The sequence below is a fragment of the Thermobia domestica genome, chromosome 6 (genome assembly GCF_964235325.1).
Source record: "Thermobia domestica chromosome 6, izTheDome1.hap1.1, whole genome shotgun sequence".
Lineage (NCBI taxonomy): Eukaryota > Metazoa > Arthropoda > Insecta > Zygentoma > Lepismatidae > Thermobia > Thermobia domestica.
The window spans coordinates 215,966,966-215,981,109 of record NC_137459.1 but is presented as its reverse complement, the minus strand read 5'-3'; the positions used below and the strand labels follow the sequence as shown (position 1 = coordinate 215,981,109).

The following is a 14,144-nucleotide window of genomic DNA, read 5'->3' as shown; positions in this document are numbered from 1 at the left end:
TTACATCATCTACCACGTGATTGACGAGTTGGGAGAATGCCTTTTCGTGAGCTTCTGTCCACTGCCAACGTGAATTCTTTTTCAGAAGCTGGAAGAGGGGCGCCGCTAAAATAGAGAAATTTGGGACATAGCGACGATTCCACCCTATTATGCCTAACCATCTCCTCAAAGACTTTACGTTATGAGGTTTTGGGAGACGTTTGATGGCTTCAGCGACCTGGGGATTTTTTCGATATCCACGTGGTGTGATCTGAAAACTGAGAAATTGCGTTTCAGACTTGAAAAAGTCGCACTTGGCCAAATTCAGCGTCATGCCTGAATGTTTAATTTTTGAAAGTACTTCTTCTAGCAAAGACAGGTGTTCTGTTGGCGTGGAATTTGCAAGGCAGAGGTCATCAATGTATTTGATGGTCTGGCGAGCGAGTTCGTCACCAAGTACATGTTGCAGGCACATATTTAAGGCAGTTGAGCCATTCTTTAGTCCGTTCGGTACCTGGCATCACTGATACTGGACACCACCATATAAAAATGCAGTGAAAGGCCTCGAATTTGGGGAAATACCCACTTGTTGGTACGACTGTGAAAAGTCTAGGGTTGAAAATATGCTCTTTCCGCTAAATTTGGCTAGCAATTCATCAATCTTTTCTGGTCTCTGATGGTGCAAGGGAGTAACAGCATTAGTACCTCTCAGATCTGTCACCAAGCGTATAGATGGAGTGCCATCTTCATTTAGAGTCTTTTTGGGGACCACGTGAAGAGGATTCAAGTGATGTGACGAAGCTTTCTCTAAAACCCCAAGGAAAAGCAGCTTGTTTATTTCACGATTTACTGCATCTCTATATCTGTGTGCAACAGGGTAAGCCTTTCGTACAATAGGATCCGTGTGTGTGATATTAAAGTCGTATTCAAAATCGCGACACAATCCTGGGAACTTGGCAAAGACATGTTTGTGCTTAAATAGAATGTTAGTAAGACTATCTTTATACTCTAAAGGAACGTGTGATGACTCTACTGCTTTCATAATTTCTTCATCGGAAGCAAAAAGCTCGGGGTGACTTTCGTGAGATATACCCCTCCCATTGAAAACGTCAGTATAAGAGTCTGCACAATTCTGCGTGTGAGCTACAAGCATGGCCTCGCATTCTTGTGTGCACAAAATGCTTTCCGTATCGTCAATGATAACGTCATCAGGACTATAGCACAATTCGTAATCCTGTTCTGAGTGCTTCTCGGGAGTTAACTTTTGCCAATACGAGTCTTCCGTATTGGACGGGGCCACACTGGAATGTAGTACTATGTTGTTTACGGTTTTGCGAACTTTTCTTTCACTGACCACGGGCAGAAGGTTGCAAATAGCATAAAAATCCGAATGGTGAAATGTAGCGGTGCAGTTACCGTAATCTAGAATGGTACGTAACTGTGACAATACGTCAAGACCCAAAATGATATTTTCGTTGATGTTCGGAACTACTAAAAATTGTACAATAATTTCCAATTCTGCAAGTTTGATAGGAATGCAATCTTTTCCTTTCACATGTGCTCTCTTTCCACCATGAAACCCTACAAGTGATACATGTGAAACTGGGCTCAACCGTGGTGACGAAACTATTTTGCTTATATTTGACCACATATCAAGAACTGAGCATTGTGAGCCTCCATCCAAAAGACACGTGTACTCTTTCCCAAGAATTTCCACCTTAATATTTGAACTGCACGTGCACTCAAGAAATTCTAATTGTTTCGTGGATGGAGCATGAGGTTCATCATCACTCTCTGAATCACTGTCACCTAAACTTTCAAAATTGACAGTATCACTTGACTGGTCCACGTTGAGAAGAGACTGCCTCACGAAAAAGCTCTTGCAATCTGTCTCGCAACTTAAATTATCTCTAATGGAGGATTTGCTTACATTATCGTTACCCGTGCCATAGCTATTCTTGACCTCCGAACCAAGAAAGCTCTTTACAAGTTTAAATAGCTCTGTTGTTCGTGATACATGTCATCGTCGCTCAACGGTCGGAACGCCGAGGAACTGCGTCGTTCGTCACGATCATCAGTTTCCGGTTCTGAAGACGGTGATTGAAAGCGCACGTGATTTTGCCTTTCGTTCCTGCTCGGACGCTGACTATGTGAAGGCAGGCTACGGTTCCGGTTCCGTCCACGATGTCCATTACGGAACGAAAGTGACGATCGGGACTGAGCGTTACGAGAATGCTGCGAAGTGTTTTGATTTTCACGCGTGGTTTCGTTTTGCTCATACGAAATCCGGTTCACATGACTCGGAAACGTTCGTGACGACGTATTGTTATTCAAAGAAGCAGAAGTTTGCGTGTTGTTGGCGCGCGGAACATATGACGTTGTGTGTTGTCGCGTGTTGAAATTACTGCGTGGTGTAGTGAAGCGTGACGCGTTGTGAGACGTGGAACGAGTCTCATTAACTGATCCCTGCAAAGCTTCGAGTCTTTGTACGCAACTTACAAAGTCATGGAACCGTTCATGTTGAGTTGCGACTAGATACGTTTGAAATCGAGTGGGGAGCAAAGGAATGACAGTTGAAATTATTTCGGCATCGGTAATAGAAGGACATAACGCCTTGATATCTTGGAAGCGGTTTACGACGAATGACTCTACCGAAGCGTGCTTCGTGGGCGTGAAACGTTCTGTACGAAGAGCTGTAAGTCTGTTCGCGACGATGAAGCTATTTTGATAATAATGTTTTAACGCGACACAGAATTGACTGTAGTTGCTTATTTTGGTGCGATTGAGATGAAACCAGGAAAGCGCGTCACCCTGTAAACAGAACTCAAGCATTTCAAGATATTGGCTGCGCGGGACGTGTAGGAAACTCATTTCCCTTTCGAATTTTGTAAGAAAGCTGTCGGGCAAAATTGACGCGTTAGTTCCGCAGAACTTAGTGAGATGGGCAATATCGGAGAACCTAACTTACACACGTGGCACTACACGGTTGTGTTGTTCACCTTCCCCGTCAGACAATGCACTTTCATACGCTTCGTCACGATTCTGTGACTGCGTGTGAATATTGGGGGAGGGGGACGTTCGTGAAAATTGACTTGGTTGCGAAGAGAAATGGGATGGCTGGGCGTTGAATACGGTCACCGGAGGCGGCTCGTGGATAGGTGTAGTGTTACGCAGCTCTTGCACCTGCGAGAGTACAGATTGTGTTTTGTTATAGCTGATGGCCTTGCACGTTTCCAGTTCTTGTGAAAAACTCAAGAAGAGTGCATTATACTGTCGCACGAACTGAGTAAGAGACGAATCGACCTGATGAACTCGCGACGCTAAATGCTCGTAACCTTTAGTACAGTGATCCTGAATGGTTTTCGTATCGTTTGAAATCCGTGCTGTATCACGCTCGAGATCCACAATACTACTCTTATTCTTCGCAGTTACGGTTTCAAGGCTCGTACAGCGTTTGTCAAGAGACTGAATGCAATCACATGTTTCTTCAAGACCTTTCTCCGTGTTTTGCATAACTGTAACAACGACGTCGCAAAGTGACGACAATTCCGTTTTCATCTCGTCATTCGCGGCACTAAATTCAGTACGTAGATTTGTTTCTAAATCCTTTATTGAGCCAGAAAGTTTTTGTTCCACGCTTTGTATCTGTCTGGTCAGCTCATCCTGGTTGGATTTGAGCTGATTGTGTATATCTTTTGCCTGATCGTTCATTAACGACTTCATCATTTCTTTAAGCCCTTCCATGCTCATAGCCATCTTGATTTGGCCACTTCTTAATAACATACAATTATCATGAAAACTCTAATACCGTCGCAAAGGAAAGACTGAAATTGAACTTCGCAAGAAAGAAAAAAACTCAAAAACTGCAGAATGAGGGCTGCATGTGAATACAAATGATCTACAATCGATGGTCTAAAAGTACAGATTACGTTGATTTTTTTTTAAGAAAGTTGAGTTATATTGATATCAATATGAAAGCAAGTCAGACCAACATGCATGGGGGCATGGGAACACGTGATCAAACAAAAACTTTCTGATAGTACTAAATGAAACGGACATATAAATACACTTCACTCGCGTGCTCTAAAATCTTACATACTACGGACATTTATGGCACTTCACTCGCGAAATACAAGCAAAACAAAACAAAAATAAATGCACTGACACTTCATTAGAAAAATGTGAACATGGACAAATATTCATGAATTGAAATTGCTTCCATGGGATCTGGTGGAAAAACTCATAAAAAGTACAAGGAACATCAAAATGAAGGTAGAAATTAAACTCAGAATGCCAACGATAGTTCTGCCGAAAATAAAAACGTGATCATAAAATAGCACAAATTGACTCTTTTCTTTGTCACAAAACAGGCGTGAAGGCGTGTTAGAACCTGAAATCGGAGGGGTCGCTACCGACATCCACTCTGCATGCCACGTGGTCGAAACTATGGCGACCTTTAGCTTGCCTTGTACGACACAGTGTTATCTCGTTTTGCGAGCAAGAAAACGAGACATGAGTCTCATAATCTTTTAATTTATGGTCGCCGGCTCATTTAATTAAAATAATTTTGAAGAGATATTCACATTAAATGATCCGGGGACCCACAAACCCTCACAACAAGTGAAAATTTCACCGTTGTCGGCCAAGGCAGCCAACAGCAGGAATACGCTTCCTAATTACTTACTTAAAACGCAGGTAAAACACATGTAAGAAAAGCTACAGCTAAAGGCATGCGATTCAAGCAGGTGGATGGACGAAAACAATTGAATATAAACAACAATTTTTATTAGGCTGATGGCCTCAATATTTAAATATACAATTTAAAATGTTTATATTTCAAAGTATTTAACTAAATATTTGTCCACTGTTCAGATATATTAGGATACTTATGAAGTTTAGTCTGCCGTGTAGCACGTCCTATTCTTCCTTCTTGATTAGGAGCTCACTACTTGCTCCTGCCTGCTCCAGCAAACGTCCTATTCTTCTTTCTTGATTAGGAGCTCACTACTTGCTCCTGCCTGCTCCAGCAACCGTCGAGTTCGAAGTGGTCGAGCCTCTCTCGCTGCTTTCCGTGTATATCCGCTTCGTAGGCTCGCCGACTGGACAGCAGTGTTGCTAACCCTTTGGGTGACGTCACCTGCATGGTGCTGTGGGAGGAGACTACCACAGTAGTTTAGTTTATAATGGGCACTAAATTGTCACCAGATCATGGAATAAATTAACTTCGGCATGCACTTTCGTGGAAATATCATTACAGGAACATAACCGGTTCGTTCCAAACATCAGGATTGAACTTAGGCATATTTAGCGTATGATATTACATGAGAAGATAATGTGGGGGTGAAGTGCTGGAATTTTGCAATTTTCTTCCTTTTCTTTTTGGCATTTGTTTCTATTTACTTACCTGAGATGACTATATCTTACAAGGGAAAAGCAGACTTTGTTAAATGAACATTCGCGAGGTAGTAGTGCAAATTTAAAGTGTTAATATTACAAACTGGGAGAGCGCAATAGTCCACAAAATGCGTCTTAAAGTTTCGACTCGCCGTATATATGATACGACGCCGAAAATTACCAAGTGACGGCGTGACAGAGTGTGGATTCACAATTCATGTGTGAAGGATCGCGAGTTCGATTCCGGCTCGAGTCAACTTCTTTTTACTTTTACCAATAAAATACTCATTTATAACTACAAGTAAAACATTAATTCACCAAATGCATGAATTTTTAAATCAGTTGTAAAAGTTTTCAATGTTTCATGTGAACTAGATTCAAATATAACCTATTTCATAAAGTCGTTAAATAAAAAATGTTCTTGACGATTCGTGTCTATATCTGTAGACAGAGTGCGAATTGCGAGGGGGATAATTCGGAAATCCCCTTTGGCTATAGCATTCATTCAGTATTCCCTATCGGATTTCCCCCTCATCCCCCTTGCAATTCGCACATTGTCAACAGATATAGACACGAAACTTCGGACACAACGACTGTGGTAACCGTAATACAGCTAGTGATATCAATATATTTATGAAATAGGTTATATTTTGTAACTAGTTCACATAAAACATTAAAAAAAATTACAAATGATTTGAAAGTTCCTATCGCTTAGAATATATGAACATATAGTGAATTAATATTTTACTTGTAGTTATAAATGACTACTTTATTGGTAGAAAAACAAGTTGACTCGAGCGGGAATCGAACGATGGACCCTTTACACAGGAGTCGTGAATGCTCCACACTCTGCCACACCGCTACTTGATAATTTTAGTCGTCGTACCATATATACGGCGAGTCGAAATTTAAGACGCTTTTTCTAGGCTATTTCTGGCTATTGCGCTCTCGCAGTTTAGATGTGAGCTACTACCTCGCGAAAGATGGCCCCTAAGTTCATTTAACAAAGTCTGCCTTGTCCTTGTTAGATACTCATCCCAGGTAAGTAAATAGAAACAAATGTAAAAGAAGATGAAGAAGAAAATGGTGATCCTGTTGACCCACGGCCCACGATCTACTTCATCTCAGGTGAGAGACTTCCAATTCAGCATGGACGAGATAATATAGGTTTTGTTAAATCTGAGACGAGACGAGACGAGACAAAGCGTCTGTCTCGTCTCGTTTTCCTAGACGATACGTGACAAGTCCTTGTCTGGACTCGTCGCGTGTTAAATGTCTCGAAAGCATTCCATAACTCTCTCTTGTCCAATTATAAATTCTAACTTGTAAATTTCGTTACATTTTGAAGCCGCATGGCTTCCAATTTTACTTCTATTATTATGAGGTTTACGATAGAAAATTAGACGAAAGAAACTTGATAACAATTTGTCTCGTTTCGGAAGCAAGAGATGACACTGGGGTAGCCACGAAACCAGTGGCGGATCTAGAACTTAAAAACTCATGGGGGCTGCCTGAATTTAGACTATGATAAGTATATCATGAACTTCCTATAAATTTTCAAAAGTATATTAATAATAGCTTAAATTATTTTCGTCAATCTGAAAGTGGGGGGCCTAGACCCCCGCCCCCGAGCTAGATCCGCCACTGCACAAGACGAAACAGGTTTTTTCTCACCCCTCTGAAACGAGACATTTTCACATGACGAGACGAAACAGACAACCATATTGTGTCTAGCGCATCATAACCATTCCTTTTATAAAATTCTGTTGTCATCTCATTATCAAGTCATTTCTTCAAATCCGACCTCGGATCATCTTTCATTGACCGTCATTGTTTCCTTCACTAACTTGTGTTCATAATTGTATTTTTTTAAAAAAAATCATTCTATTTTCTACGTTTTTCATTCCACGGTCAGTCTACGGTTTTCATTCTACCACTTTTGAAGTGCAATTATCATATGATACGTTATAATGGTGTTGTGAATGTTTGTTATGTGTCTAATTGTTTGAAACCAGTGTATATTTAGACAATCGTGATTATGTGGGGTTAATTGCATTCATTTATTACTTCTTAACTGCCTATGTTTGGTATATCTATAAGTGTAGTGTTCTACGTTTCCCTTCGTAGAACAAAGTTGTTTGAAGGCTCTGGATTAAGTGTAATGGAATTTTATAATAGTCTAGGCATGTAACTTTGGTGTGGAAATGGAACTTAGAACTATAGCATGAAATGTGGAAAAAGGGATCTTTTTTTTTGTCTCTTCAAATGTCTGTAATGCATTGCTTGTTCCGTTCACTGTATCGCTATCTGTCCTCCCTACTTCCTTCAGGCGCTATTCAGCGTGCCTCGGTGGCTAGCCTCTGCATAGCAAAACTCGCGAGTGCAATGTGCATGATTCACTGTGTAACGCAGTGTTGCAATAACTTCGCTTTGTCGTTCACAAATATAGTGCTTTTGCTGTTTTGAATATCAATAGAACTGGTTGTGGAAAAAAAATAACTGAATACGAATCTGCTAAAAGTCTACTTGTATAGTTTAATATTGTAGGCTCAATATGGTCCCTCATCCCAAAACTTGTGATTGTTTTCACAGGACACATTTGGGGAGAGGGGGAGTTGTGTAAGTCCCAATATTTTGGCATTCGGGATATTAGTGATATGTTGTTCGGATCTTGGAACTTTAGGTGATAACGCTTGCAATTATTACTTTGCTATTTTATGGTTGTTTGTATTCCACATTCTTATTATGTAAGCGTCTATTTGTCATCTCGTTGATTTGAATGGATGCACCACACTCTCAGTTCGGACAGCATTTCTCTCTCCCTCTCTCTCTCTGCTACACGCACATTTCTGACGAAATTTGCCTATCGTAGAGACTCACATGGGCGAAATTCGGAAAATTTCCAGTTTTTTCGGTCACCACACTCTGATACAACCCCTGATTAAATATACTTGCTTCCTCATTTTCATTATTTCACTTATCTAATAAATTTCACCCAAAATTTTAAACTCGGTTTCACTTAATATCTTAAACGGGTAATACGCTCTCTTTTACCACCTTTCATGTGTTGTATGCATTATTTGAAGAAACATATATACTTCTTGGAGCAGATTCGAACTGCCGTTCTTTGTATTTGTAATCTAGCGCTTTACCACTACACCAAGGCCGTTAACTGTTAAACGCTTAGTTGTTGGCATATTTGTTGTATTTCTATTTTATGTTCCCACTTCGACAATTTTTACTCTCTTTTCTCCGTTTAGCAGCTGTTTCTGGCTTTCTCTTTCGGTATCGTCCTTTATTTACACTATGCGCTATTCGTATTCACAGCTTGTGCCCCTCTGCAATGTCTTATTCAGATCAGACTTTTCTTCTTGTCCCTCAGTAAACATTTGATTGATTTAATTCTCATACTCTCCATCGATGGAGCGCAGGAATGCCAGACTCAAAAAACAGGCGTACAATTACTTTCCTGACAGATAATACGTCTAAAACAATAATATCACACCACCGTCCTTTAAGAGTAATAAAAGAAAGTCTGTCAGTAACAAATTCAACCAGTTTAATAGCTGGTAATATACGTTTATGAACATAAAACACTGTTCCTAACTGGTAATTTTCATTTCCTTTCCCGTAAAAGAACGAAAAATTTCCGGAATTCACAGATCCATTTCCTTCCCACCTAACTTCCTGCACTCCTACTACGTCCATCCTCTATTTCTCTAACTCACTCGTTACGCATTTTAACGCGCCTGCCCAATAAAGATTCCTAATGTTCCATGTTCCAAATCTCATGTCCATTTTGTTTTACTGTGGTCGTGCCAAGTTATCAGTCCTTGTTCAAGGCTTTTGTGAATATTTCTGAACAAGTGCTTTTTTTACAGGATGAGGTCGTTAGCCCTACCCAAACCCCCAAGCTGGAGGACCACTCCTAGTCGGCTGTCCGCAGTCGCTTTACATGATAGCACTGCTCCTATTATCTTGCAGTCGCTTTACATGATAGTATCGCTCCTATTATCTGCGCAGGCGATTTCAATTGATCTCTTTTTGCGCAAGATCATCATCCAGGATGCAACATTTCGTCTACCCTACAACAGGTAGTCACTTCGTTTAACCTTATCGATGTTTGGAATTATTATAAGCCTACGGAACTAGGCAATTCATTCTTTACTAGCCACAGTTCTAGTCGGTTAGACAGATTTTACATATCTAAATCCTTAATTCCTTGTGTGGTAGATATACAACTTTACCCTGCTTCGTTCACCGATCACTGTGCTGTATTGTTAACATTGAAGTTTCCTGTTCAAAAATTTTATCACTGTTCGCCAGTATGGCATATGAATACATCTCTATTAACGGATCCTGAGTTGCAACAACGCCTTCTCAGTAAGTGGCGCCAATTTTCCAATTATAGTGGACGTTCATCCTTGCTTACTCGTTGGGAACTTTATATTAAACCAGCTTTAAGATCTGTATGTAGACATTATAGTAAGGAGCGTTGGCATGCTTATCATACCCAGTTTAATTATTATACTCGTTTACTTCATGACTATTACTCTGCATATCCTGGACCTATGCCTCCTTCTGTGTTTGTCAAGGTCAAAGAAATTAAAGCGTTACTGATATCATTGTATCGGAAGCGCACAAAAGGTTTTTTTGTCAGAAGTAAAACAGAAAGTTGTAATGCAACGGAGGATGCGACACTTCAACAAATTTGTAAACAGCGCAAACGCGGTCAACGTAAACTTATAAGTAAATTAGTAGATCAGACTAACACTGTGCATCAGGGTAATCAGGTGGTGCCATGCTTTCATACGTATTATACCAGTTTATATACAAATGTATCTTCTATTAATACTTCCTCTTCCCCCTTTTTTGCTATGCTTCCTAGCTTGGAGGCTGCCGATCGAGAAACTGGATGCACCATTAACAGAACAGGAAGTTAAAAATGCCATTCTTATGGCTAAACGACAAAAGTCAGCAGGTCCTGATATGATACCCAATGAAATGTACTTAATGTTTACTGACTTGATGTTACCATTCCTCACTCATATGTTTAATGGATTTTGGAGTCGGCCTCACTTGACTAGACACATGGAAAAAGGCTTTTGGGTATTGGTTCCTAAACATGCCCATTCTACTCGCATTCAAGATTACCGCCTTATTACATTACTTAATTCTGACTACAAGATTCTTGCCCGTCTTCTTGCAAATAGACTGAGGCACGTCTTACACCGTTTATTGTCTCCATTTCAGTTTGGTCATGGCTCTTGCCCCCCGTTGTATGTCGCCTTCAGTAATATCAGGGACACTATTGCTTGTTTTACTAATGTTCACGGTTCTACCACTGCATTATTCTCAGTCGATATGACACAAGCTTTTGATCATCTCCATCTTGATTATTTATATCAATTACTGTCGTCTTATGGTATCAGACCTCATTTTGTTTCTATGATAAAAGCGCTTTCTTCCGATCGCTTACTTCAAATACATTGTAATGATATTTTATCTAAGTATTTGGTTGTGAAAAGAGGTCTTCCCCAGGGATCCCCCTTAAGTTCCATTCTATAGAGTTTAGCTATTGCACCCTTAGTATACAAACTTAATAATCTTTTGCCTGGTGTCCGTATTGAAACAAGGGCCATTTGCATTCAAGCATACATTGATGATGTCCACGTCGTACTTAATTCCTCTGCAGATTTACAGGTGGTTCAGACTGAGCTTAATAAATTTGCTAGTATTTCGGGTGCTGTTGTTAATTACCACAAAAGTAAACTTTTTTGTTTTCACTCTGAGGTTGAGCAATTTTATCACACACCTTTTACTCTTGTTGATGGTTTTAAACTTTTAGGAGTTCACTGGCGACGCACAATAAAAGAAACCATAGATTATAATTATTCGCAAGTCACGGCTAAAATAATTTCTACTTTATATGCTAATAAGTTGCGAGACCTTACATTATATGGTCGTGCTTATTTTCTTAATGCATTTGCATTTTCTCAACTCTGGTTTCTTGCTCAAATTTTCACATTACCGGTCAAATATGAAAGTAAAATCACCAGCCATGCATTATACTTTCTGTGGCATAAACAAATCTTCAGAGTTGCTCGTCCAACGATCTATGAGCCTCTTGCTCATGGAGGTTTACATATTTTAAATATTCGCCAACAATGCCACAGCTTATTATTACACGTACACCTTGTCTCAAAAAGGTTGAGCGCATTCTTTATTGGTGTTTTGAGGCAAAAATTTTCTAAGTCCAGCTTCGGGTATCTTCGGGAAAAAGTAAGCCAGGTTCGAACCTCCAAGCCAGCCTTTGCAATCGGGAAAAAGTTTGCAGATGTGTTTTTCTTCTTTTAAATATAATAAGACTTGTTACCAAGTGTTTAAAAAAGCAACATTGATTGAAATACTTAATGATACAATATTTCGAAACCTTGCACATGCTTGTTTGTCATTTAGCTCTCTATACGTAATGGAGCATTTAAATACGTTAAAGAATCTTTCCATATGTAAAAGAATGCTCAAAGTTAAGAAATAGAACATAATTATCGCCTGAGTACTAAAATAAAAGTCAAAGTAGAACAGAAACAGCGTTTGTCATGGATATGAATGTCATAATTATCTTGAGATCCGTTATACATCGCTAGAAGCTTAGTTCTAGAAGTCCTTGTGTTAGCTCATTGGTAAGCTGTCGGATTTCAAATCATAAGGTTGTGAGTTCGAATCCAATTTGGGTCAATACTTTTTTTAAAATTATATTTTCCGCAATGCATGAAAAATTATATAAAATAATTACATTAAAATACATAAGTTGTTTATATATAACATAATAATTGCAGAACATAGTAATTATTATGTTTAAAATATAACATCTGAGATAATTTTCACAGTAGGTCGGTATTATATATGAGGATGTAAATACAAGTTAAGAAAATCGTTCAATAGCAATAAATAAATCATGTAGTGTATTTATTTGCAGCTATTTGTCATATAGAGAGTAATTCTCAACATTCATAATATAGAATGTCATTTATGTTCTTGAAAAGTTATTCGATGCATAAACAGAGGGTATAAACAGAGAATCCAAAGTCGGAACGCTCGCAAAAAAATTCATGAACCCCAAAGGTCACGTGAGCAGACTGGAATTGTCCTTATGAAGCATGCCACAGCAGAAAGTCTTTACATAGATTTTCAATTCAATTCCTGATATATGCTTTTGCAATGTGGAAGTGGTGATGCCTTGAGTCGCCCTCTCTCGCTCGCTCGCTCGCTCACTCTCTCTCTATTTATACAGAATATAAAAGTGGATTTATGTGTGTGTTTCAACATAATTCTGATATATCTAGAGCAATTTTAACTATATTTCTTACAGTCTGGAAAAAGAGTACTGTCGGGATACATATCAAAATTGCTAGAAACGGGTCGATATTATTATTGAATCCATAGTTTCGTGGTCGCTTAGGTGAATAGCTCTACTTTCAATTCAAGTCCAATTAAGCTCCCATTAGCACCCAGGGTGGTTACGTAGCGACATAAAGATATCGAAATCAACCGATATTAGAATCGAATCATAAAGTTTTCAGCGCCGCTAACAGTGCAGCATTTCCCATTAGTCCACATTAGTCCCATTGCCTAGAGGGCAACATATTTGCAGAGTGCAAATTTTAAAACTTGAATAATATTTTAATTTTTTCCGTATGAAAAAGTAAAAATCATGAGCAAATATACTATTTCACGAACAATCCTCTTTTACTATTCTAATATGTTTAATAATAGCGTAAGAAATGTAATAGTAATTCAGAACATGTTTCACAGTTGTTATTTTTTCTTACATAGTTGTAGCTGTAGCATGTAGTGAGTGGAATTTAACTGTAATAAATTCACTAATTAACCATATTCGAATTAAGTTTTATTTTTAAGTTCGGAATGAAGGGGCGGAGAAATATGGAGTTATTGGGGGCACCGAGCTTTTCTACATTTTATTTTCAAGATCTCCACTTTTCTTTTGTCATTTGTTCCTAATAAAAAAAGTTCAGTCACTTTTGGATTGTCATAGGATAGTAGGAATTGGATTTTGGGATGCAGCCTGTGAGATTCTAGAGGAGCTAACTGCTTGAAAAAATATTTTTGAATCATCTGTAACATATGAAATAAGGATATGTATCATAAAAAATTGAAAGTAACTATGTCTGCGTAATCATCACGGTCAAATTGCAAAGTCAAATGAATTGACGTTTGGTATATAATCAGGCTCCAATCCCAACTGGGGAGTTATCATACGCGTGTCACTTTCATTATAATACATATCCTTAGGGGGAGTAGAAGTCCGAATTTTTGCGAAAAATTTAGTATCTCACAAGCCGTTCAACTGAGAGCTGAAATTCAGCATATAACTCTTTATTAAAAATAAAGAGAATATGCCCTGGCATTTTTTAAAATTGTCTTTTATGAGCGGGGGGACGGGGGTGCATTTTCTATATATTGGAAATTGGTAGTGGGTTGATTTGTAAAAATAATCGAAAACGATTGATATTAGTTGAGAAAAAAATTGAGTAATGCAAACTAAAGTTCTTTTTGAATTTTATACCCACTGCTTTCTATTTATAATTGCTGAAGCTGGTGTTTAATATATGGAGCGTTCCGAGCATAAGGCAATCAAGCCATAAAGTTAGAGAAAAATGGCCATAAAATTTGTATTCTAAACTTAATTACATGGGAATTTCCAATTAGTACGGCATGCTTAATTATATAGAAAATTAGTCTCTCTCTCT

At 38.8% G+C, this 14,144-nt stretch overlaps 1 protein-coding gene across 1 annotated transcript in view; it reads right to left on the bottom strand.

The window, feature by feature from the left end:
• Positions 1 to 491: 491 nt before the first annotated feature.
• The window catches only part of LOC145688413 (uncharacterized), a 57,416-nt gene continuing 43,763 nt past the window's right edge, over positions 492 to 14,144 (bottom strand). Inside the window, exon 2 of the mRNA XM_081762623.1 lies at positions 492 to 5,139. Coding sequence (XP_081618749.1) covers positions 500 to 1,630 — 1,131 coding nt within the window. The 5' untranslated portion in view covers positions 1,631 to 5,139 and the 3' untranslated portion in view covers positions 492 to 499. The remainder of the gene's footprint in view (positions 5,140 to 14,144) is intronic.